The sequence below is a fragment of the Hermetia illucens genome, chromosome 1 (genome assembly GCF_905115235.1).
Source record: "Hermetia illucens chromosome 1, iHerIll2.2.curated.20191125, whole genome shotgun sequence".
NCBI lineage: Eukaryota > Metazoa > Arthropoda > Insecta > Diptera > Stratiomyidae > Hermetia > Hermetia illucens.
In genome coordinates this window covers 208157446-208183915 of record NC_051849.1, presented here as the reverse complement: position 1 = coordinate 208183915, position 26470 = coordinate 208157446, and the positions used below count along the sequence as shown (strand labels likewise).

Below are 26470 nucleotides of genomic sequence, written 5' to 3'. Positions count from 1 at the left end.
AACCGGTTTCGAGGAACTACTTTCAGTAGTGATATTGCGGTACTTTTTGAAGATTGTACGAATTCGGTAACGTCCTCAAAAATAATTGAAAGAGTGTCGTCTTTTCAGGTAGAAATTTTCCCTTTCGTCCGTAGAGTAACCGCGGGGTCTATCAAGGCCATGTTCTGCAGGTCCACCAACAGACAATAGCGCCACAGGAAGTCTGTGCCTAATATGGGAGTGCTCATGTCCGCCAGAACGAATCGCCAAGAAAACGCTCGGCCCAGTCCACCTGCCTATAGCCATAGGTACGGATGGGAGGAGAGTTCGCGGCTGCCAGTTGTAGATTTTGCGGGATTAAAGGGTTCGGACGGAGTACAAGGAGAATCGACACCTCACCGTCCGTGTCAACCAGGAAGCAACGCTTGGTCAGGCCGTCGAAGATTGTAAAGCGACGTGATACTGCGTTTCGGGTAGCCGACGCTGGAGCACCCACCCGTTAAACGTGCATCTGGTGGTACATTTAAGTGCTTGAACTCCGTATTTACGATGGTACCAGCAAATCGTCGAAGCTGATGAGGGTCTCAACGTGCCAGTACCCGACCGCCCCCCGCGGGAAGCGGACCTCAGCATAATTGCGATTGAGATCTACCCCACGAACGTAAAGTACCGACCCTCGCTGTGAGCTTCGTGACCGCATCGGCCAGTGACGTTACCATGGCCTTGAGCTCATCGACCTCCAGGGTCGTGCCTCGGGAAACCTCTGCGACCACGGGGCGCATACACCTCTGTCGATCGTGGCAGATAACATCTCCAGCGGGCGCTCTGGTAGTCGTTGCAGACAGATGGACTTTAGCAACTCCGAGCCAAACTTATCCCACCCAGCTAACGCATTTCTCGATGCAACTGGCTGGGGATACAGTCGCCTAACGTCAGCTCATTGTAAGTGATTAAGCTTTGCTTCCTTATCATCATCAACGGCGCAACAGCCGCGCAACCGGTCTAGGCCTGCCTTAACTCCAAACATCCCGGTTTTGCGCTGAGGTCCACCAATTCAATATCCCTAAAAGCTGTCTGGCGTCCTGACCTACGCCATCGTTTCATCTCAGCAGGGTTGGCCTCGTCTTCTTTTTCTACCATAGATATTGTCCTTATTGACTTTCCGGGCTGGATCATCCTCATTCATCCTCATGTAGGGGCCAACAATTCTTCTCTCAAACGCGGCCAAAAGTTCGGAATTCTTCTTGCTGAGAATCCAAGTCTCCGAGGAATACATGAGGACTGGCAAGATCATAGTCTTGTACAGTAAGAGCTTTGGCCCTATGGTGAGACGTTTCGAGCGGAACAGTTTTTGTAACCCAAAATAGGCTCTGTCTGCTGCCAACAACCGTGTGCGAATTTCATCGTCATAGCTGTTATCGGTTGTGATTTTCGACCCTAGATAGGAGAAATTATCGACCGTCTCAAAGTTGTAATCTCCTATCTTTATTCTTCCTGGTTAACCAGTGCTGTTGGATGTTGTTGGTTGGTTGGTTTTCGGCGCTGACGTTGCCCCCATATATTTTGTCTTGGCCTCATTGGTGTGCAGCCCAAGATCTCGCGCCAATCGTCGCCTGCTCGATCTGGATGAAGGCAGTCTGTACGTCTCGGGTGGTTCTTGCCATGTTGTCGATATCGTGATCATAGGCCTGTAGTTGTGTTGACTTAAAGAGGATCGTACCCCTTGCATTTACCTTAGCATCATGGATCACTTTCTCGAGGGCCAGGTTAAAGTGGATGCGTGATAGGGCATCCCCTTGTCTTAGACCGTTGTTGATGTCGAATGGTGTTGAGAGTGATCCTGCTGCTTTTATCTGACCTCGCACATTGGCCAAGGTCAACCTAGTCAGTCTTATCAATTTCGTCGGGATATCGAATTCTCTCATGGCCGCCTAGAGTTTTACCCTGGCCATGCTATCATAGGCGGCTTTAAAGTCGATGAAAAGATAGTGCAACTCATATCCATATTCCAGCAGTTTTTCCATCGCTTGCCGCAGAGAGAAAATCTGATCTGTTGCTGATTTGCCTGGAGTGAAGTCACTTCTCCGCTCGCCGGAGTTCGTGATAAATCTCTGCGCGTACCCGCGTCCTTTGAGAATGCAACATTACTCGGTACGCAGCATTCTTCCGTCCCGTTCCTGGCTTACATTCATCGTCGAACCAGCCGTTCCAACTTTTCTTGCGACTGGGGCCAAGTATGTTTGTGGGAGTATTTATGATAACGTTCTTCAGGTGATTGTGAAGATCATTTGTTGATGCTTCATCTCCAGGATCTCAGTTGACTGCGGTTATTACGGCATACATTTCCCTCTTATAGGTGTTGCGGAGCGCTGTGTTGTGAATTGCTTCAATGTTGACTCTCACCTGATTGTCAGAGGGGATTATGGGTGGTGTTGTTATTCGAGTTCGGAACGCCATGCCAACGAGATAAGGCTGCGAGGTGGCGGCGTTCGATCAACACGTGTTCAATTTGGTTAAAAGTGCTCCCGTCTGGAGAGGCCCACGTATGTTTGTGGACCGCTTTCCGCGCAAACCAGGTACTTCCAACAATCATTTCGTGTGACCCTGCTAATTGAATAATCCGCAGTCCATTATCCTTTTTATTTTGATGTAAGCTATGGGAGCCAACGTATTGCCTAAATACTGGCTCTGTCCCTACTTGACTGTTAAAATCCCCAACTTTGACTTTGATATCATATCTGGGACAGACTTCGAGTTTTTGTTCTACTTCCCCGTAGAAGGTACCCTTCTCCGACTCTGCAGTCTCCTCTGTAAGGGCGAGAACGTTAATGAGGGTTATATTTCTAAATTTGCCTCGTAAGCGCAAAGTGCATAGCGCAGAGTGCACGTTCCATGTGAAAATGCGCAAATCGTTATTCCGTTTTCGTTGCCAGGTTCGTTGTTGTAAACTCCATCCAGTCCGAGGCTCCTGTTGTGGCTTTTTAACAAGTTGTTTTCCGTGTAGGTCAGCCCTACCCCTACCCTTCGCACATTATTTAAGCAAATATTATTGATGGCCGATATCGATTGTCTAGCACTGCTTTCAACTACGCAGTTATTATTTACAACTAAGACTGTTCTTCTTTTTCTTCACCCTTTGTTCCATTTACAAGGGCATTTGGTTAATTTATAACTAAGACTGTTATTGAATGATAATTCAAAACAAACTAAATTATTAATTAAAGTAAAAATAGCATCTTTCAAGAAAAATAATAGTTTATATGACGGCAAATTGTTTGTAGCAACATCTTTAAAAGGCGTTATACAGGAAGTAACCGTCATCAAATGTTTAGAAACAAATTCGATTGACTTCCTATCCAGCAACAAATCCCATGAAAACTGAGCCGCTGTATCCAGAATTCTCCAAAAAGAGTCCAATATCTGTCAAGCGAACATTGTCAACAAATAAAAATCGAACTTTTATTCCGTTCTCCGGTTACGTTTTAATAAGAAACGCCTACACTCGTTACACCGCGATGACAATAAGCAAAGAGTTCCTCACGGATCTCAAAGAGAAATTCGAGAAGGTTCAGAAGGCGCTTCAACAGGAAAACAAAGTCGATGACCCCGAATCCAATAGAAATCCATGCGACGAGTGCTACGATGTCCTGAACGAGTCACTGGAATACGTGCTCGGCGCACTTGATGGTTTAGACAATAGTTCAGAGGATTTCGCTTGTTATGAACTCATTAAAGGATATATCTACAAGGAACTCGGCAGACTGGACGTCGTGCTCAACAGATCATCAACTGCAGTTGGGCATCTGAGTCATTCCCTGGAAGTTTTAAAGGACCGACAGCAGGACCCAAACGCGGTGATTCACTGTGTGGCTGCATTGACCGAGTTGGGATTGAACGCGGCGAATCAAAAGAAGAATGTCGACGCTCGACAACACCTTGAAACGGCAGAAAAATTGTACAAGGACTTCAAGGCGACTGGCGAAACGCCAGTGACTATTTTCGAATTTCTGTCTTCCTCCGATGACATCGAGAAGAGGGAAGGGCGGGTCGAGCTAGGTAAGCTGTACACTCTAGTCACATACTACTTAGCGCAGGTCCTAAGTCACTTGGATGAAACTGAAAAGTCCGCCGTTTATTGCCACATCACGCTCAAGCGGCTGCTGGAGGCTGATAACTACAATGCTATCGACTGGGCCTTAAACGCGGCTACCCTGTCCCAATACTATCTGACTCCGAATCGGTTTACTGAAGCGCGACATGTCCTGGCAGCTGCAACACACATGCTACTCGAATACGAGAAGAAAATGGTCACTCCCGAGATGAGCTTTGATGAGGAGCAAGCGGTCCAGGAAACTTTCAACCACCGATTCGCCGACATTGCACGCTGCTGGACCAAATACGCTCTGACGCTTTTAATTGAGTCTCGGGAACGATTGATGTCGGATGACACCACCCCTAGGAGCCCGCCGGTATTGCCCGGCTACCAGTTTACCACCCTCCAGCTCCCGCCTTACGAAGTCACTGATAAATATTGCCTGACGTTCGAGGACGCCAGGCAAGTTTACCATTTCGCAATGAAGTGGATAGAGCGCTCGAAGCAGTATTACAATGCACAGCTGGAAGCAACGGAGTATGCAGTGATTATAAGCGACGAAGCGGATCTTTACAAGGTCCTGGCGTTCTTTGAGGAGGACCCCCAGATTCAGTGTAAGTACTACAAGAAGCGAGCGGACCTGCTGGAGCACATTATATCCCTGCTGAATCCCACGTACTATCTCATGATTTGCCGGCAAGCTTGGTACGACGCAGCCATGTCGTATTCAACAATGATGGACACTAAAATGGACATCCTCAAAGCGACTGAAGATCCCACTCCCCACCAACGGAAGAAAATCAACACCCTCTCGGAGAAAGCCATCAATCACCTAAAATCCCTGATCAACTCGTTCAACGAGAAGAGCAGCATTCCCGACGACGAGATGCACATCTACTTGTGCGCGCACTTCTACATTGGTCGACTCTTCTACAAAGTTTTAACGCCTGACCGCAAGCAACAGCTGAAAAACTTGCGGAACTCGTATCGATACTACGAGAAGTTTGTGCTGCTGTGCGAGGAGAACAAGGAGGCCGGCAGTAGGTTGAAGGCCGAGGTCGGAGTGTGTAAGGAAATGTTGAGTCTGTTACCGGTTAAAATTGAGAATTTAGTTAAGGAAATCGAGGAGGCGGAGATGGGCACTGTCTAGGCGATTCGAAAGGTAAATCTATTGCTGACGTCAGACTTTTTTAGACTTTATTTTGTTAACCGCTAATGTATTTTGTGAAATATATTTTTGGCTGTCAGTATATCGTTGAATTAAGGCGTTTTGTTTCAAACTACGGGCTTGAGTCGCTGGGAGGGATTCTTTTTCAGGATATTTGGGATATAAATTTCTGGGCTAGTAACCCTCAAATTTCGAATCTTTATTGTCATCGAATCGTCAATTGCGCCTTAGATAGGGAGTGACTCGCACGCACCTACAACCCTTGAATATCGGGTTTCTGGAATGCGGGCACCTTTCTCGACGTCAGAGGCCTCTAAAAACCTCACTTTCCCTAACTATACAGGCTGGGTCGAAGCGAAGTGAGATGGCTGAACTCACAGTTCGGATGAGGCCTCCTAAAGGTGGCATTCTGGGTCATTTAGGGTCTTCCCTAAAGTCAATTGAGTTTCTGCTGATCAACCCGGTCCATGATATTGAAGAGCATTAGGCGGCGATCAAAAGTGTTTTTATCCCTTGTTGCGGTTAAGTTGTCGACCTGAACCCAAAAGGGTCTCACAAGACCTGGCTAACCACGGTTCGTAGTTTTAAACCGCGAATCCGCGCCAACGTTTTGGCACCCAGTCTGCGAAGGAAGCATCCCTAACATCACTTTTGCGTTGGAATCTTTGGCACCATTGGTGAACCAGTGGCAAGTCCTGGAAGACTTCTCGGCAAGTAATCACCCGTAGATCGCGTTCGAACTGGTTGAGGCTATGTAGCATTTGTGGTGACGGTTGCCTTAATCGATAGAACTAAAAGAAGGAGTCCACACTGTACATATAAAAACTTTATTCACATTTAAAAAATAACAAGAAAATCAAAATGTAGTATTCGTTATACAACACGCCCGCTCGCGCCAAGTGTTATGATTAAGTGACTGGTGTGTCGCATCAATGAAGGGAAGTTGGCCACGCATCTCTATAACGCCATGCAGCATGTCCCGACTAGGCCCCAGCCAAGACAAGCCTTCTATGTACTGGCAAACGGCAGAAATTACCAACCTACGGAGGGAGTGTTATAAGCTCCGCCGTTTGACACAACGTTTACATGCTAGCGATTAGGCACGCCCCATAAAGGTAGAGTATATATCAGGAAAAAGGAGATTTCGCGTTGCTATAAATAAAGGCAAAGCTCCCGGAACCTGGTCAACGAGGTGAATAAAGACCCGTGAGGACTTGATAATAAACTTGTCACCCGAAAAATCGGGGCTCTGTGGAAGCCCTGCATACTAAGTACTGACCAGATGAACCGCATTGTGCGGGCATTATTCCCCAGATATCCCCTAAGGATTAATGTCAATAGCGCGGAATGCCTCGAGGATTGCCCCCTTTTCACAATAAGAGAGCTCGGAGAAGCGGTTCTCACCACGAAAAACAAAAAGCGCAAGTCTTGATGGTACCCGTCGGAAGTATTCAAACTGGTATTCCGCCAACGGTCATACTTGCTGCTCGGGGCGGTCAACGCTTACTTGAAGGAGGGTAGATTTCCTTGTCGTTGGAAGGTAGCGAAACTCGCGCCGATCAGATACGGAGACCCGGAGCTACCGTCTGCGTACTGACCGTTGTGTATGGTTGACAAAGCCGGGAAAGTGCTCGAAAACCTCAGCACGGGTAGACTTGCTGAAATGATCCGCGCTACCGGGGACTTATACCCAAGACCGATCCAGAAGATGGAGATCCACGGTAGATGCTGTTGTGGAAATATCGAGTCGAGGCACACAGCCGCCGATCTCGATGAGTAGTGCTCCTCATAACGCTTGATGTCAGAAATGCCTTCAATTCCGTAAGATGGACAGATATGCTAGGCACATTAGAAAACTTATTCCACGTGCCAGGCTATCTCTTGCCGATATTGAGGGATTATCTGAAAGACCGCTCCGTGCTCTCTGAGACGCTAGAACGCCAGAGAAGGAAGGAGATCACGTCAGGAGTAGCACAGGGATTCATCCAAGGGTGGGATATCTGGAATGCTTCCTACGATAGTCTGCTAACACGCGACACGCCAGAAGAGTCGTACCTGGTCGGTTATGCAAACGACATTGCGACACTTGTTGCCGAACGCAATGTTGAACGGGCGCAAACCAGCAGGTAAGCGGTTTCAGCCTTGCGCTGAAAAAATAAACCGAAGTAGTTATCTGGACCAAAAAGAGAATCATGACCCTGCGTCCCATATGGACGGGCGAGTTGAGTGGAGAGTCAAAACCAGCGTTTAATAGAGACAAAACCTTGGTTTAATGCTCGAATCGAAGATGAGCTTCTTGGAGCAAATCAAAGCAGCAGCGGACAGGACAGCAACTGGAGGCTTGGCTTTAATTCGGGTAATGGCGAATGTTGCGGGTCCTACATCTACTAGGAGATGTTTTCTTATGGAAGTATTGCAGTCCATTGTACTCTATGGCGCGGAGGTATGGGCAGATGCTCTTGGCAAGGAGGTACATCGTAAGGGTCTTGTTCAAGTGCAGAGACGGGGAGTTTTGCGTGTGGCGTCTGCTTATACCACTGCCTCAAAACCGGCCGTGATGGTGATCGCGGGAGTGATCTTCGTTGCCCTCCTTGGCAAGAAGCGTCAAGCAATCTACAACCTCAAGAGCCCGTGAAGAATGTCAACGCGTCCTTATCGAGTGGCAAGTCTTTTGGCAAAATGAGCCAAGAGGCAGATGGGCCACACAATTTAGATCCGTGGCTGAACCGAACGCACGGTGAGACTTCGAAGTGGGCATGGAGATTTTCAGACTTACCTGCACAAGGTTGGGAGGCGCGATCTCCTAATTGTGTGTTCTGCAATCGAGTGGCAGAAAATGCTGAACACATCTTTTTCTCTTCTGAAAAGTGGAATGGCTTTCTACAGCAGCTTTACGCAAACACAGGGGAGCTTTCTCCAGAGAATATTTTCAGAGAGATGCTGAGGAGCGCTGGCAGATCGAGTCGTGTTGCACATTAAGTTTGGGCTCTTCTTATTGCAAAGAAAATTGAGCTCGATCAGCAAAGGGATCGGATGGCAACTAACTATTCCCTTCCTTCCCACCCGTTGGTGAAAGGAATTTCTTGACTTGAAGGCTACCAAAGTCGGGAGAATAGAAGTGCTAACCCGAAGAAATGTGTCAAATGGTTCCAGGCTAGTTCTCTAATGACAAGGAGGTGTTTAGTTGGCCGTACTATCAGACAGATAAAAAGGAATGCGGTAAAAAATGGCGGGCATATTAAGGTGGATATTTCTTCACCAGGAAGTCCCATAATAACAAAACACCGGCCCTTTGTATTAGAGAAGACGGGCAAGTTGCTGTATGCCTGGATTCTCGACATGAACCAGAGAAACACACCAATTTCAACAGCAGTCATACAAGAAAACCCGAATTTTGAGAACTTTGGAATATTTGGAGAAAGATCGAAACAATGAAAAATGGCAGAGGGTGTCCCTTTCAATAAGTAAAAGTGTTGAATATTATTGGAAATTGTACAAATCGAGAGGGCTTAAAGCAAGTCAGACAACTTTAACTAAATTTTTCAAATCGTCAACATCTGGGACAGCTTCTCCACTGCGAACCTCAGCAGGGATTCATAGTGGCTTGTCATCAAGTGATGAGGAGTGACTCATAAATATTCATATTTATATACATAGTATAGCCATAAGTTGTCGATGCATATAGCGAGAAATGTTAGGCCGCCAAAGCGGGTAACAATGCGCACGAAGTACCTAACCACACCCCACTTCCGTCAGACTTTCAGGTTCCAAAGTTCAGTAGCGCGTGAACGACAACACGATGAATTTCGGTAACTACGAAAAAAGAATCGCGATTATTGCGTTGCACGAATGTGGAAATACGTGGAAAAAGATTCATAGCTTGTTAAAAAACCTGCCACAATTGTTATGAAGCTAAAGAAAATATTCCCCGAGCCCAACGTCGTCACCATCCGACTTCTGTCGTTGTATGGTGGTGCATCTCATATCATGGAGTAACTGATACTCATATCTGGGGGGCCGGTGTCAAAACCAATGCGAGCGTCTTCGAAAAGATGTTAGAGGAGGTAGACGAGCCATTGAGTGAATCTCTACTCGCTGGAAAACCGTGGTGCTTTCAGTAGGACTCGGCCCCCGCTCACAAAGCCAAGATAGTTCAGCAGTGGTTAGCGGCGCATGTTTCTGACTTCATAACCGCGGATGAATGGGCATCAAGCAGCCCAGATTTGAATCCTCTGGACTACAGCCTTTGGGCTAAGTTAAAGGAGACTGTCTGCGATCGAACTTACACTGATTTGGAGAGTTTGAAAGCCAGCGTCTTGCATACAGCTTGAGGAATGCCGCTTTATACCTTGCCTGAAGCGATCGATGCATAGTCTCACAGACTTCGGGCCTGTAGAGTTGCTAGCGGCGGCCATTTTGAATAATTTTTCATTTGAACGCTCTATGCTTCCCTTTTTTAATGGTGTACTTTTCGATTGATTTGGTTTATTACTTCGTGAGAAATAAAGATTTGTTTGACTGACAGAACTTATGGCTATACTATGTACATGTGTACTTTTATAATATTGTCTAATAAATCTTCTTCATTTTGATAGCATAAAATAAAAACGCTTACATTTATGTATGAATTTTGAATTGATTCTTAATAGGTGCTATACGCGAAATATTAGTTTTGGTACTTTAGAAGCAACAAGTGTCAAATAACGAAGAATTCTACTCTTTTTTACCCTATGCATACGAGCATGTACTTCTTACACTTCGACTTATCACATTTTCGACTTCTAACGCACTTTCATGGAACCAATTAACGTGAGAAGTCGAGGTATGCCTGTACTTCTTCTGTATCATTATAAAATAAAGAAATTACGGTATACACGTTCCTAATGAACACACTGTAAGTGTAGTCTAATATAACTGAAAAGTCTGCTGCGTTAAGTGTCGACTCGCTGGGGTTACAAGCTTGTCCTCATCTTCGCCGAAAGTTCCTCTTTCTTTGGACATTGCCATACTTGGTGGCGTAGCAACGCCAACGTCCTCATTCCCAAGAAACTTCGCCTTCATTCGCAGTGCCTTCCGTTGTCGTCGGCTGGGAGCCCCCTCAGGTTCACGATGTCCGGGCTGTACGGACATGGAATTAGGCCAGTTGGGTCCACATCACCAGCCTTCTTTTCTCGATAGAGGCAGAAGAGAAGGTTCTGGCAGGCAAACCTGTAGTCCCTTCTCCTTTGTGGCTGAAGTTTCTTTCTGTCGAGCCTTCCTTCCCTGTTTTCTGGAAGAGTTAGGTAACAGCATTATCGGCAGGTCGGCCGTAGTTAGGTTTCCACTTCCTCTTATTAAGGGGGTTGCTGTACTATCCTTTCTGGCTGACCGCGTGCGCTGGATACCATTGACGTGGAGCGTGCGGCCTATCTAAGACGTAGCTGAAATTTTGGTAGCATCAACAATTCAAAATCTGTAGGTTGTTGGCTCACAAATGTTATATCCTTTTTACGAAAGAGAATACTTGGAGTAGATTTTTGTTAACCTTAGATAAAAGGAATGCGAAATAAAAAAAAGTTCTATTCGTATTACCGTATATACTCAAAATTTTATTGAAAATAATATATTTTGTTCTTATTTACACATCCATCGTTTCACTTCAGTTGCCTTATGTGGCTTTCCATATAAAATTAAATCGAATATAGCAAAAAATTTCTTAGAATCAAATTTATACTCTAAAATTCAATGATTCCACATTGTAACAATTAAATTGCTTGGAAAATAACACGTCAATTTAAATACTCAATATCCTAAGTACAAAACAGAAACGAAACAGAAGAAAGGTCAACGGAGGCGAATAAATGGCATAAAAGTGAATTGAACATAGAGCGGACAACGAACAGCAACATGAAGACAGCTCCTATTCGAAGGGTTCAATGTAACCTCTTCAGACTAAATTGCGTTGAGAATGTTCCTCAATAATGAACACTAAAAATGAAACGTTCGTCCTTGGTATGAATATGTCATAAAACTTTTTTGTTCATTTTTGATTGATTTACAATATTTTTTCCGTTTTCTCCCGTCACGTTCGTATGTTTTTCTTTACCAGAGTGAGAGTTACAAAATGTATCTTAACTAGCGAAAAATGCTTTTATATAAATTGTTCAAGTTGTATCAGCAAAAAGAGAGGACAAGTGACTACACCGGAACTGAGTGAAGCAGAAAAGAAGAAAACAGTTGGCAACCTTCGAAGAATATTCAGACAACTTAGACTAGTGCGTAAAAAATTTAATGATATCAAAAAATTTCAAATCATTTCTGGTAAAAAGAAAAAATCATAGAAATTTCTTATCATCGAAGTGGATTTTCAGTTTTCATTTTTCCATCCATACTAAATAATAATTTACAACAAAAAAACGAGGTTTGAAGAGATGATCAGATGGGAATGGGTGCGTGTGGTAAGCTAACGAGTCCTTACATAGATTTATCAGAATATATTCCTTTATATTCTCTTCTATCTTCGTTTGGTTTTCTTTTTTCTTCACTTAATTTTTCTTCTTCAATTTAGATTACGTCTACAATTCTAGATTTTTCACGTCGCTTCTACGCATCCAGATCATTAACGAACAAGACTTCGCGATGTTTAAGGCCCACTTCGATGAGTGTTCGCGAACCAGTTGAATCGTTTGAGTGTAGGACACGCTTTGGGAAATTGGTCGTGATTTCGAATGTGTCAGGAGAGGCGGGATGACAAAATATGTAGTTGTAAACGTCCTGAAAGTGGGGGAATGCAATGTTAGATGTGTATCTTGAAATAAGGGCTTCTGTACTCACTTGTAAAGAGTCTGTTGTTAGGAACCGTCGTTCAATTCGTGCCCCGCTTGGCAATTTGAAAACTACACTAATAGCGTTCGGTGCACCATGTGGCGGTTCTGAAGGCACTCGGCTCGCTAATTCCACCTTTAACCGGGCAATTTCCTGTAACGAAAGACCAATTATGCTTCACCGATACTTTTTGAGCCAAACATCTACTAACATCCTTCTTCTCTTGCTCAGCGCGTATTCTTTCCTCCTCCTCGCGTTGAATGCGCATCAATTCTTCGCGTTCTTGCCGCTTGCGTCGTTCCTTTTCCTCATCTGCTCGCAAAGATTCTTCATAAGCCTCATCTTGTTGCTGCCTCAACGATTGTCTCAGGTTCGATTCTAACCGTTCTGATCTGGCTTGGCTCAGCCAAACCTCATTATCGGTTACAACCATTCGTAGCCGCCTGAGTAGTTCCTCGGGCGTACAGTCGCCTTCCATGCGACCCATAATTATCATTTTATTTGCACGCAAACCAATGAGCACCATTATGGGATACGCACGAGCATTGATTGAATGTGACACGCGATATCCTTCCGGGGATGAGATATCACAACCCCAAAGGAGCATGTTTCGATTGATATACTCAACCACGCTACTGTCGGACAGGGTTTGACTGCAAAATGAATGCACATCTGCATTTTTAGATGCATCTGAATGCAGGTAGACGAGAAGGAATCGCAGCTCACGTTTGGCATCGCTTAGTGCTTGTGCGTATGTGCCCTGGTAGAAGACGGGGTGCTGTGGATATTTCTCTGAGTAGGACTGGATAAAGTTCATAACATCGCCCAACGGGTCTGTGACAACTGGAGAAGGAAGTTATAGAGTTTTTTTTAAAAATAAAGTAAAACTAAGCCGGTCATCTGGAGGAAAATGTGTACTTACTCCTTTCACTGCTCCGAAATATATTCAAAAGTGTAGTTACCAACGAGGATAATGTGCTATAGCAAAACTGAAAAACACAATTAACTAAGTAGCCTAGAAAGCCTGTAATTCCGGACGGTGGGGAGTCATTAGAGCCCCGTCCGCCAGGCATGTGAGCTGAGAAAACATGTTGCAGGAAACGATCATTTACAACTTGGGGTACCCGTGCATCTGCCGATGCAGCGTACATTGACGGGCGACCTTCGCGGATGTTTAGTTGTTCTTGTATCGCGATCTGTAAGAAAATATTTATGCGTTTTATTCGTGTTTTTAAGTCACGTATGCAAGATAAAACTCTTGGGATTTTTATGGTAGAATGATTGCTTGGGGATTTATCGCTTAGCCTTAAATCGAAAATCACAGCCAAGGTAAGTAATTACTTAAAGGCCCTTTGGAAATGCAATTCAGAATCATTGGAAAATGCAGTAGAACAACAACAAATTTCTCGTTGACATGATCACTTCTACCAGACCTTAACAAGGTTGAAGCGACCCAAAACTTTCCCTTGCCAATCAAGGTGAAGGATTTGCGAAAGTTCTCTCTTCTCTCTCATGTTAAACTTTCAAACTGTCAAACAAAAGCTTATTGCTGCTACACTTCTGGCATTTCCTCGGCCAGATGCACCTCCAGTGGTGTTTGTCGATGCTTCAAAAACAGAGGTAGGCGCTGCTATTCAACAAAAGGTGAACCACACCCGGCAACCGGTGAGCTTCTTTTCGAAACAACTCAACCCAGCTCAACGTAACTACAGTGCCTACGATAGTGAGCTCCCCGCCGCGTATCTTTCCAGTAATTACTTCCGCTTCTTCCTTGAGGGCAGGCCGTTCACCGTGTTCACGGACCACAAACCCCTGACTTTCGCGGTTAAACAAAAGTCCGACAAAGCGTTTCCTCGCCAACTTCGGCAACTGAGCTTCATCAGCTAGTTTACTTCCGAAACCCAACACGTGGCTAGAAAAGACGAATCTAAGAGGTCACAGCCCTTCCGCGGTCGATTGTACGGCAATCGCAGAGGCGCAGAAAGACGACAGAGCCTGAAGGCAAGCTCCAAAGACAAGTTCACGGAGTTTCCTATCTTTGGCTCAAATTCCTACTTACTCTGCGACTCCTCAGGCAAGGAATCTAGACCATTTATTCCGGATGATTTTCGCAAGGAAGTATTCCACGCAGTGCACGACCTTGCGCACTCAGGCATCCAAATACTTCTGGTCGTTCATGAACAAGGACGTAAACTCTTGGGCCAGACAGTGCATCGCGTGCCAGAAATGCAAGATCAACAAGCACGTAAAAAAGGAAGTAGGCGTGTTCCCTCGGTCGACTAAAGCGCTTTTATACCATCCAGCTCGACCTCTACCTTTACGAGGCTCGCACGGATACAAATAATGCCTCACAATCATCGATAGGTTTACGCGATGGCCTGAAGCAATAAATCTGACTGACATTATGGCACAATCATGTGCCGAGGCCTTCTGTGGAGATAGGATCCCGCGCTTTGGTGTACCAACCGTAATCATCACAGAACAGGGAATACAGTTTGAGTCTACTCTTTTCTCGGAGTTAGGCAAGTTCCTGGGTTTGAAACGTCACAGGATCACTGGATGCTATCTGTAGTCCAATGGGATGCCGGAACGTTGGCACCGGACGACCTTGCCAATCTTCCTCTTCTGCCTTCGCACACGTCATCGAGAGGAGATGGTGTATGGGGTGAATCTGTGACACTCTACCGACCCTGTGCTGGATAACAGAGTACGGTTAAGCGCAGCATGCTGTGTCTGCTCAGGGACACGATTTCGAACTGCGGCCGACTTCACCTTCTCAGTGGATCTTAAGACATGCTCGCGGGGAGATGCTCTTTAGAGGCCGCTGCACTCACCATATGAGGGCCCCTTTGAGGCCCTGGAGCGATGGGAGTACTCCTTGAAGCTCGACGTTTGAGGCGGGCTCAAATGGGGTCTCGTTGTTGAGGCTGAAGGCCTTCGCTGAACCGGGGGATGATTGGGAAGAGGTCCCTGATATCACACGAATAACCGACGATGACATTTTTAGAGTGGAGAACTGGAGAATGTTTTACCATGGATTCTTCGCAGATCATAGCTGGATATTTTTCAGTCTAGATCTTACAGCAGAGGTGTCTAAACCTTTCAGAGACCCCAGGAGGAAGTATGGTGAAGCAATCAAGAAAAACTCTTCGGTGCGCAAATTGGCAAGATTGACATGACAGACGAACTGGAGTCAAAGTTCGGGAGTCTGGAAAAGGCATTTGAAACCGCTTTTAAAGCTCCGTGCTCTACTAAATACAGCAAGAAGAAACTGCCACCGTGATAGAATGAAGATTTCTCCAGCCTCAGGAAGCTGACCAGGGAAATCTTCAACATCTGCTACAGGCATAAATATTGGCAGCCATACAAGGACTGCCTGAAGGAGTACAAGTCGGTCATTACGACCACCAAGAGGCGGTCTTGGTTAGGAGCCCATCCCTTCTTAAAAATTCGGAAGGCTCCTCGACGGAATCTTCTGGTGAAACCATGGAGCTGCTGGTTCAGACGCGTTTTCTCGCCAGCGAGGAGGACTGTGAGTCAGAGCCTTGCTTGGAATGTTTGCTGCCACTCCAGCCATGCGAGGCTATCAAATCGATAATTACCGAGGATAAGATTTGCTGGGCAGCTTGCCTGTGTATAAATCGCCGGGTCCAGATGGCATAATGCCAGTCATGCTACAGAAGCAGCAGAAAAGGGTTGTGGCGATGCTTGCCGTCGGATCTGGGAGGCAAACCCTTGACCAAAGTTGTGAACAAAGGCACACCCCAGAGTGGCGCCATCTCTATGGTGCTCTGGTTAATAGTGACGGACGAAATTTTGCGAATATTGTACAGCAGCATGTTGAATTTAGTGGGGTATGCCGACGATTTGGTGATACTAGTATCAGGGATGTTTCCGTCCATTATGAGTGACATAATGGAAGGAGCGGTGCGTTGTGTGGCCGCAAGATGCGGAACGAACCAAAACGGAACTGATGCTATTCCCCAAGACAAGCGTACCTGAATTCCACCTATCTGTGCCATTCCCCGCGGACTATCCCATAACCAAGCTGAACTTCGCTAGAAACTTTGCTGTGGACTTTCGAGCCAGGGCAAAGTGAAAGACTGGCGGGTGTTGCAAGGCTACAACACAGTATTTTTCACCGACGGATCGAAGATGGTCTATGGAGTCGATGCGAGTGTTCTCGAATATATACAGTGTATCCGAGTCGTATGGTCTTCCAGGATTCGTTAGTGTATTACAAGCGGAAATACTGGCCATACTGGAAGCCAATGTCAATGGCTGGGGCATAATTTGAGCTCCAAGCGTAACATAGCTATTCTGGCCGACAGCCCAGCGGCGATTAAGGCCTTGTACTCAGTGACGACATCCTCCAGGCTGGTGGGGCAGTGCAGAAAGCGCTGAAGTCTGGGCGGCACGTTCAAGGTAACCCTCCTATGGGTTTCCAGTCTTAGGAACCTTTGAAGGGAATGAGCGGGCTGACAGATTGGCCAGGCGGGGCTCCGCTTTTGGCAGTCTTTCGGCGGATACAGTCGATCTCTCGCTGGCGACTGTCAAGTGCGGAATCAACTCGCACTACTTAGTGGCCGCGGATTTGGCCCGCTCATAAAAAAACCCCGATCATGAGAGCTCGTGTACCAGACGCGTACAAATGCATACAAGATTACGGCGATCTGCACGGGGCACCGGTCTATAGGGGACCATGTCCCCAGGTTCGGCATATCGGAGAAGAGGAGGGAAACTCTTAAGCACTTCCTTTGCGATTGCTTAGCTCTAATTAGAATCAGGCTAAGGACACTGGGTAAACCACCTTTGGGGACCTCAGAGAGACTTTTAGCTGCAAACTGAGAGAACTGCTTTCCTTCTTGACAGGCTGGATCTGAAGATCTGAGCTGGCTGGACTCTGCCTCGCTGCTCTCATAACAGCAGTCACGGTCTTAGGAGTTTATGGCAACAAAACGGTGCAAAAGCTGCGCTACCTAGAGTTTCGAAATTTGCACATTGCTGGCCCACAAATTCCCTTCCCTTTTAATTGCCTCTAACAACACTTTGAGTGTATTCTTAAGCCCCAACTCACAGGGCTTTTGAGATAACATACCCAATAATCTTCACCGACGGGTTAGCTATGACAGAGGATTGGGCTCAGGGGTATTTTCGGAAAACTCTGGCATGGAACTGGACGAATTCTCGTAAAAATGACGACCATATTCCAGGCGAACGTATATGTTACTTTATTGGCAGCAAAAGAATTTTTGCAACCAAAATTGCGAGATTGCATCATACCAATCTACTCCGACTGCGGGTCAGCGTTATCAGCAGCCAGTTGTTGCGGATTTGGCGCTAGTTGCTTCTGGAACTTGGCCGACTGAAAGGTTCATTCATGATATGGGTGCCAGGGCATTCACTCGAACTCGCCAAGGGTCTGACTCCACAGTGATGGGACCAAAACCAGCAATTGGCGTCAAACCATCCACTGTCAAGTTTACTCTGAACGGTGAAGTTTCAAGGGTTCATGCAGTCGAATAAAGAAATTTGAATTCCTGTCGGCAGACGAAAATCCTTGTAGGGGCACTCGGCGTTTTTTACTGCCCCTGCGTGAAGTGGGGCATGAAAACCCTGGCAGGGTTTTTGACGGGATAATTCTACTTCAACTCAAATATGGAAGAAAATGGTGTGGTGGTCTTGGCTATATGTAACCAATCTGAGGAGGAAAAAGGGAGGCTCAGCACTTTACATGCAGGGACAGTGCAATGGGTCTAACGCAAACTCAAGTGTTTGGAGATGCGGCGCCCCCCAAGGAACGCATTATCAGAGCTTCTTCGTTTTTTGGCTAAAATCGTCAAATGCAGACATCTCAATACCAAATTGAGTTCGGTGATTTTTGGGGGGAATATTTTATGACAAGGCGTCAGACAGAAGAGCCCGTCGAGAGGGGTTAACAGGATGTGGGGTTCTCTCAGGCGCTCAGATTAGAGAAACTAGAACAATTATGCAATTAGGGGAGAGGGGTATGATTATCACCTCGGCTCTTGTTTTCCATTCCTACGACCCCTTGGGAATGCAACTGATTGAGTGCAACTTTTCCCGCAATTTCATGTTTGGAGCGCTCAATTTTTACGGAGTATGTATGGAGGCCAACATTTCTGTGGCTTCAAGTTAATTAAAACAACAAAACAAAGTGGAATAATTGACGTCTTAGCCTGAAATTGCCTTATTCAGTGAAAATAGATCTTTGACTACTCATTGTGAAATTTTAGGAAAAATATATAAAAAATGAAGACTTGAGTTCACGGAGGAGAATATTCTCTTCTATAATTTATGATTAATTCAGAGCGGGCGACTTTCAAGGGTTTGAGAGCCTTCACAGTCCTAACCTTGAGATGCTGCCTTCATGTCGGGACTTACAGTCGCCTTACCTCTAGTTTCCAGGAACATATTTTGCTTGCAAACGTTTGTATTAATAATGGGCTTGTGTCCACTCCCATTTGGAGGACGGGGCATCCACTTATCTTCTTATTTCATCATAATTTTGATTAATTATTTCTGAGACGGCTTCACATCACTGGGATGTGCGATATGAGCCTAGAATCGTCTTTGTCATGGGCTGGGAGGCATTATTTATGTCAGATTTGTGATTTGGGGGAGTTCTCAAAGGAAAATAAAGAAAAATCTTACCTCCAAGTCCCATTGATGCCGAATCAGAACGTCCCGGCACACATTGATGTCCTCGATCCCGGTTAAGTCCTGGAATTGCAGAACCTTTTCAGTCTGCTCATTGGTAAGTCCATCCTGTTCCATGTCCTCTGCACTGGTTCCTCTCTACTGGTAGCCGTCGTTTCACTCGTCCGCTCCCCTAACGTCAGGAAGGCCAGCAACCTATTCCGATCACAAAAAACGCGGACCTTTGGGACTTTGCCTGCGACGTTGTAATGTCTACCGCGACCAGCTTCTCTTTCTTCTCTTCTTAGGTGGATTTTCGCGTCTGGCCCGACTCCACCGCTCGCCAATAATTTTCATCCAGAGCCAGTCAAAGGGAAATCACGTCTTCGTCACTTCCTTGGGTTATTTGCTTGTCGCCTCGTCCGGTATTCCCATGCAAGGTGTCTACGGCGACGTCGCGACAATGATTACTTGTCAAAATTTACGATTGACTGACACAAATTGATGGGAAACGTCAGAAAAACAAAAAAGTGAAGCTACCAAAATGAAAATCGCTTTTTGTGTATTCGGTCTATGACGGTATCGAATTTTTCCTAAGGTTCAATGACTTTATTGGTGAATTTAACAAAATGTTTTTGGGCGGCAATTTTAAATAGAGCATTTGCGATATTTCATTGCCTTGTAATGCCTAAAGATTGTCAGCGAAATGGAATTAGAAAATCAAATCCACTCCCGAATGCACGACACCGAAAAACCACAAGTCAATACGGCGATAGATATAAAAAAAACTACAGACTGACATGTCAAATCATCAGTCACGGTCGTTGTCAGGTGAAATTGATTTTACAGTGTGAAAACACCTGATTTGTGGCGAGAGAAGGTCTTGTTACAGCGGTTGTTAATTCACCACTCTTTTATTTGAAATCGCAAGCAGCATTAAGTTCATGTATCAAACCAAAATTACGATAATTTGATCTTGTAATCTGGCTAAATAGTATTAATGATAAAAGAAAGACGCAATGGTTTCGCACAAAGATGATCTCCCACTTAAAATGGCATCTTTTTGATTTTGAATAATTCCGAATCATCAAAATTCAAGTCACGAATCTATTTTGGGAATGACATTTCCTGAGTATTTTGACATTTCACATAAACAAAGCCGACATTTGATTCTAACTAAAATTTTGTGATGTTTCGTCATTTCCTGCGAGCAAAGTCAAGTTTCCACAGAAAATAAAGTTTCTGAATCAAATTTTGCCTCAAAAATATTCACTGAACTTCGAATCATCCCTGAATTTTCATTTTCTTTAACAAAAAACTCCCCACAATGTCCTACCTCACAAATTTCACACCGGAAACTGCACGGAATATTCTCATTGAAATCATCAAAACTGTGAACCAACCGGAAAATTCAAAGCGTCTCTCGGAAGCAAAGGCATCCGCTGGAAAGGAGATGATCCTGATGCTCCAATACGTATTCCCGCTGGTCATGCAACTGCAAATGGAAGTGATCAAAGGATTTGGCTTTCCCGGGACTCGAGAGGGTCTCGTCCAGTTTGCTCAGCTTGTCCGGGAACTGGAGCGAGAAGATGTGGAAATAGCAAGACTGCGGTCACAAATTCGTGCCATTTACTTGCCACCGATTGTTATTAATACGAATAATGATGTTTTGATTTAAGATTCAAGTTTAGGGAGGAGGTGATACCAAAGAAAGACATTTATAAGTTTTGAATTTTGTCTGATTTAACATAAATTATAATAAATATTTTCATATGCTAGCATCGAGTTGTTCACTTGTTTAGAATTTATTTCCAGGGATCAAACAGTGCAGGTGGTCAAACTCCGCCATGCTATTAACATAGTATGCTGGTCCCAAGCCCAGGTAAAGAAGGAGGGTTTGAGGCAGTAAAACAAAAATAAAATGCTGAGATCAGGGAAAGAGATAAATAGAGTATAGTTGGAGTTATTCTATTCTGCTAAATCCTACCTGATCTCTCTTGGTGACAGGCCCCGTGACAGGTCGAACAAGAAAATGCATACAACGTCGTTACAAAAATGATGATCGGATTGAGTCACAAGTCTCGGAGAAATGCTAGGGCACCCACCTTAGTCGACGCGGCAGAACGGGCCCCGGTCCTATCGAGAAATGGGCAAGGCTTCTTGACGCATGGACGGCGTCAGGACGTAAGCAAGTTAGTTCGAACACAACAAACAAAACAAATACGTGTCTGCACGCTAAATGTTGGTACCCTAACTGGAAAGACGGAGGAACTCGCAAGAGCCCTTCGGAAAAGGCGCATTGACATCTGCGCTCTGCAAGAAACCCGATGGTCTGGTGCCAAAAGCTGCGACATTGAACGCGAACGCGGTAAAAATGGCTATAAAGGGAAAGTCGCACCGCCTCCTTGAAGAACTATTGTGCCCCTTTTACTGGTTATAGTGTACCTATTGATCATAGTATATCAAGCAGGCCTGTAACCGTTAGGAACTTTAGTATGTTCCCTACTTCCAGATCTTTCAGCTTTGCATCTGGAATTAAGTGTTCTCCCAGATGCCTCGACCTACTTTGCACAAGTGTCGGACACTGTCCCACGACGTGTATAGAGGTTTCGTCCTCCTCACAAAACCTGCAGGCAGTGTCCGTAGATATCCCCAGCTTCCCTAGGCGATAGTTCAGCCGACAATGACCAGTGAGAATTTCCACTATGATTCGGAGGTTCTTTTTGGTGAGATTTAAGCAATTCTTTGTGCGCATGGGTTTGTATCCCCCAATAAGCACCCTGGACTGCTCCATGCCTGGTAGGCCAGCGCAGTACAGTTCCCTCAACCGTTCCTCTTCATTTTTTACATTCATAGCGTTTCCGATTCCATAGAAGGGTTCTGGTCCGTGTAAAGGCATCCCTGCTCCCTTCTTGGCTAGTTCGTCCGCTGCCTCGTTGCTTTCCAACCCAGCATGGCCTGGAACACAAAGTATCCAGACCTTGTTGGACGAGTCGAGTGTATTCAGTCTCTCAAGGCATTCCCATATCAGTTTAGAGTTCACGTAGTTGGACCTTAGTGCCTTGATCGCTGCTTGGCTATCGGTGAGAATAGCTATGTTCTGCCCCCTATAGTTCCTTTGCAGATTAAAAGAGGCACATTTGTCCATGGCGTATATTTCCGCCTGGAATATTCTAGTGTACCTGCCTATTGGTTCAAAGTACATTTTTCTTGGACTAATGACACCGGCGCCCGCTCCCTCTGCTGTGAGGGATCCGTCAGTGTACCAAATAATCAGTTGCTGGTTTAAGCCGTATGTCGCAGCCACGCTCTCCCAGTTTGCCTTGTTACTTCAACGTGTTTCAAACTTCTTATCGAAGTGAAACCTCGTTGTCATGTTATCACTTGGTATCAGTAATTCGGCGTAAAACCGGGATGTCTGCAGTTCCTTATTAAGGCAGGCTTAGACCGGATACCGGTTGTTGCGCCGTTGATGATGATGATTATCAGTAATTCGGGATACCGCCTAGAAAGGATATCAATCCTCCTTCGATTGAGGCAGCTCCCCGCCTCACTCATAATCGTGAATATTTATCTCCTTGCCTGCATCTGTATGTGCAGATGGAGAGGGGTTAACCCCAGAAGGACCTCCAGGGATGCCGTTGGGCATATCCTCATTGCCCCAATGATACACACGCAAGCTAGCCTTTGGAGCTTATGTAATTCCCTGGCTTGTGTGCTGAGTTGGGTTCTTTCTGCCCAGATTACCGCTCCATAGGTAATCATTGGCCTTACTATTGCAGTATATATCCAAAGTAGTATCTTCGGGCTGCAACCCCATTTTTTTCCTGCTATGGATCTGCAAGTCATCAGAGCCCTCGTGGCTTTCCGACAAGTGTTTCTGACATGTGTCTTCCAGAGTAATTTTTGGTCTAGCGTGATTCCCAAATATTTGACCTCTGTTTCTCGTTTCACCTCCATATCATGTAATGTTATGGCTTTCAGGTGATCCAGCTTACGCCTCCTAGTGAATAGTACTATGGTGGTTTTGGTTGGGTTGATCCGCAGTCACACCTTCCTGCACCAGGCACTAGTGACCCTTAATCCAGTTTGGATTCTATCACATAGGGTATCTTCATATTTGCCCCTACAGATTAGAACAATGTCGTCCGCGTAGCCCTGGACTTGTATTCTAGTATTACTTAACACGTCCAGGAGTTCATCCACTACCATACTCCACATCAGCGGCGATAGTACTCCACCCTGTGGACAGCCTTGAGTGGTGTTCATGATAATAGAATTTGTACCTGTTTGTACCTCTATTTGTCTACTTTCTAGCATTTTGCCCATCTAGAGTGCCAGGGTGTTTCCCACTCCCTTGCGGCTCAGGGCAACTTGTATCTCTGTGTGCGATGTGTTGTCGAATGCAAACGCGATATCCAAAAACGCGCACAGTACAATTTCTTTTGTTTCTATGGCATCCCGTAGTACCTCTGTCAGCTGATCCACAGAGCAGTTTCAGTTGACCGTCCTACCCGGGAAGCGTGTTGACAATGATGTAGGGGATTACGCTTTAGAACGTAAGTTCTAATATAGTTATATATGACCTTCTCCACCGTTTTGAGTACGAACGATGTTAGGCAAATTGGTCTGAAAGATTTAGGGTGAAAAGGATCCTTTTTACTCGCTTTCGGAATAAAGACCACTTTTGCCCGTCTCCGTGCCCTTGGTATGTATCCTAGTGCTATGCTCCCCCTTACCACCCTCAGAAGAGACTCTAAGATAATTCTTAGGCCTCTCTGGATAAGTGCTGGGAAAATGCCATCTACTCCGGGAGATTTCAGTGGTTTGAAAGTTCCCACTGCCCATCTTAGCCTAGCTTGCTAGTTTCCAGCTGTCCTTCATTCCCCTTTTATTCGTTGTTGGGGTGCCAGGCAGACTGTTGTCGCCTGCCACCGTGGGGTAGGACCCCGGGAAATGAGTTCTGAGAAGCAGATCTACCCTGTCCTCATTCTCGGTAAATGTCCCATCTTCCTTTTTCAAGCAGACAGAGGATATTCCCCCCGTCTTTGGCTACAGCCTTGTACAGCCTGGTTGCTTCTGTGATCTGTTCGATCCCTTCACAGAATTCCCTGAAGCTGTTCCGTTTCGCTTCTCTGATCGCGTTGCTATACGTAGTCAGTGCATTTTTATACCTCTGCCAGTCCCCGGTTTGTTTTGCCCGGTTGAAGAGTTTTCGTGCCTCTGTTCTCATTCTCGCTAGGTTCTTGTTCCACCATGGTACATCCCTTGACGACTTGACTGTCTTGGCCGGACAGCTGGCCTCATATGCGTCAATGACGATTGTGCTGAGGTTTTCCACCACCGTTTCTAATTCCAGTTCGCTCCTGATGTCACCGCTCGCTTGAAGGTGGGCAATGTTGTTGTTCAAGGGCGTTGCGTAGGATTCCAAATCCGTTCTCCTGGGATTCCTTATTATTCTTTCTATTTCGGAGTTACCCTCAATGTCGAATTTGATTATCCTGTGATCAAACATTGAGGGTTTATCCGACACCCTCCAATTCCTGACCATTCCGTTCATTAGGGTATTTCCTAGAGTTATATCTAGTACCTCCTGGTCACAAATGTAGGAGTGTTCCCTACGTTGTATATTTCTAACTTATTGCTAAGAATAAATTCAAGAAGGTACTCACCTCTACTGCTTCCCCCAGACTTCGTGGTGGGCGTTGACATCGCAGCCGAGAAGAAGTGGTAACCCCCTCTCCTCGCAATACTTCGTCAGTTTTAACACTTGTTCCGGTGCAGACCCGATTTCGTCTCCTGGGAAGTATCCCGATGCCACAACTGCCTCTCGAGTGCTCCTCCCGGCTTCCAATGAGACTTGGATAGCCACAAGGTCCCCGATTAAGAACTCTGAAAGACATATGTATTTTAATAATTTAAATGGAACTTGCCCTTGCAATCACTGCAGATGCAGCTCTCGCATGGTGGAGATTCATCTGGGCTATCTTAGTGCTGGCCATTGGCTCCGTTATAGTTTGGAGCTCTTCTCCACTGTCGGAGTGTCACCCTCCCCCTCCGACATGCTGCGCATCGCTGTCCACCCTGAGCCCTAAGAGTCCTAGGTCTAGGTCGTCCAGCTTCTGCTCTTCACTGGGCAGCAGGTCTATTTCCCTGGTTGATGCAGTCCTTTCCGCCTCTATGGCTTTCGAGACTTCTTCAGGGACCTCGGTATGTTTTCCATCCGATTCCTCCTCCGAGGTCTCTTTCCTCGGCTTTTCCCTGTGCACATGCACGGGTATGTTGCCAAATCGGTAGTTGATATGACAACTCCGACGTTTAATTGCCTCCAGGGATCGGTAATTTACCCTGATCGTGAGGAGTTTACCCTTGCCCTCCACCTTAGTTCTGAAGACTCTCCACAGTCGGGTATGGAGATCTTCATTCTGAGCAATTAGGAGGCTCATAAGGTCTTACGTTTCTATTGCCGCGGCTTTTGGCAGAAAAACTTTCACCATGTCAGCTCCTGGTATATCATCCCCAGCACATGTTGACAGTTCCACCCCTTCCCAGCCTGGCAATCTAGGAATTATGATTCTAACCCATTCTGCGGTATCTTCCGTCGCGCAGTCCATCAGTATAAGGCCTGGTCGAAAGCGTATCCCGGTGAACACCAGTTTCGACGTCCAACCCTTGATCATCTGCTTGACGACAAGTTCCTCAATGATTTCCTGCTCCTCACGAGTGAGTATTTGCTCGGGAAACCTTTTTGGCGGTATGGCCAGTCGAATGCCCTTGACCGCACTAGCATAGCTAATGACGGGCTTCCTGGGTCCTGCCTTCACTCCTGACCTGCCTCTATTTTGGTAACCCGCACACTCAATATGGTGTTGGCATTGCCATCTCAGAGGGTTTCCGTGATGTCATTAAAGAAGTCGAACGATTTGACGATCGGCTGATGAAGCTCACCATTATACAGCTGATCGCACTATTCACTTCTTCACCGCGTACGTCCCACAGACAGGTCGACCTGATGCCGAGAAAGATGCCTTCTGGCTACTTCTCGATGAAAAGACTTGTCACGTGCCTGCTGACGACTATATTATTATTGCCGGCGACCTTAATGGTCATGAGGGTGAAAAGGCAGACGGTAACAGGTGCCATGGGGGAAAGGGATTCGCAGCGCGCAATGAGAGTGGCGAGCGTATAAACGATTTTGCGGACACCCATGACCTTGTACTTATGACTACATGGTTCATCAAACGATTGTCTCATCTTCCTACATTTTATAGTGGGAACAGTAAAACGCAAATCGATTATATTCTCATAAGACGCCGACATTTTACCACCGTCACTGATTGCAAAGTCGTTCCCTATGAGACTATCGCACCTCAACATCGGCCGTTGATTGCGGTCCTGCGAATTAAGCCACCGATAAAACAGCGTGAGGAACGCACTGGCCCGCCGCACATTAAATGGTGGCGATTTGGTGAGAAGAAAGAAGAAACGAGCTCATTCATACGATTGCCGACCGTTGCGAATGTGGAAGAATCGTGGAACCAAATGAAAGACACGATCAACAAAGCGGCCTCTGCAACCCTCAGGGTCACCAAGCCGGGTAAGCGGTACATCAACTGAGATACTTGGCTTTGGAATGATGATGTTGAAATGAAGGTCCGTGAAAAGAAACGCTTCTACCATAAATTTCTCGACGATAAAACGCCTGCGAATTGGTAAATTTATAAGAATGCCAACCAGGAAGCAAAGGAAGCGATCGCTGTCACCCG

The 26470-nt window shown here is 45.9% G+C and overlaps 3 protein-coding genes across 3 annotated transcripts; 2 read left to right on the top strand and 1 right to left on the bottom strand.

Moving 5' to 3' along the window:
- Nucleotides 1-3390: 3390 nt before the first annotated feature.
- On the top strand, nucleotides 3391-5332 carry LOC119661735 (KIF-binding protein). Its single transcript, XM_038071201.1, has one exon. The coding sequence runs from the start codon at nucleotides 3495-3497 to the stop codon at nucleotides 5220-5222; it is 1728 nt and encodes a 575-aa protein (XP_037927129.1). The 5' UTR covers nucleotides 3391-3494; the 3' UTR covers nucleotides 5223-5332.
- Nucleotides 5333-10807: 5475 nt separating this feature from the next.
- LOC119658595 (FAS-associated factor 2) lies at nucleotides 10808-19519 on the bottom strand. Its single transcript, XM_038066059.1, has 5 exons — nucleotides 18720-19519; nucleotides 12967-13240; nucleotides 12256-12887; nucleotides 12054-12197; nucleotides 10808-11993 (listed from the first exon to the last, which is right to left on the bottom strand). Exons 1-5 carry the CDS (start codon nucleotides 18840-18842, stop codon nucleotides 11823-11825), a joined length of 1344 nt encoding a protein of 447 aa, XP_037921987.1. The 5' UTR covers nucleotides 18843-19519; the 3' UTR covers nucleotides 10808-11822.
- A 215-nt stretch (nucleotides 19520-19734) lies between these two features.
- On the top strand, nucleotides 19735-20477 carry LOC119661247 (protein C10). The gene has a single exon (XM_038070486.1). The coding sequence runs from the start codon at nucleotides 20032-20034 to the stop codon at nucleotides 20380-20382; it is 351 nt and encodes a 116-aa protein (XP_037926414.1). The 5' UTR covers nucleotides 19735-20031; the 3' UTR covers nucleotides 20383-20477.
- Nucleotides 20478-26470: the final 5993 nt, after the last annotated feature.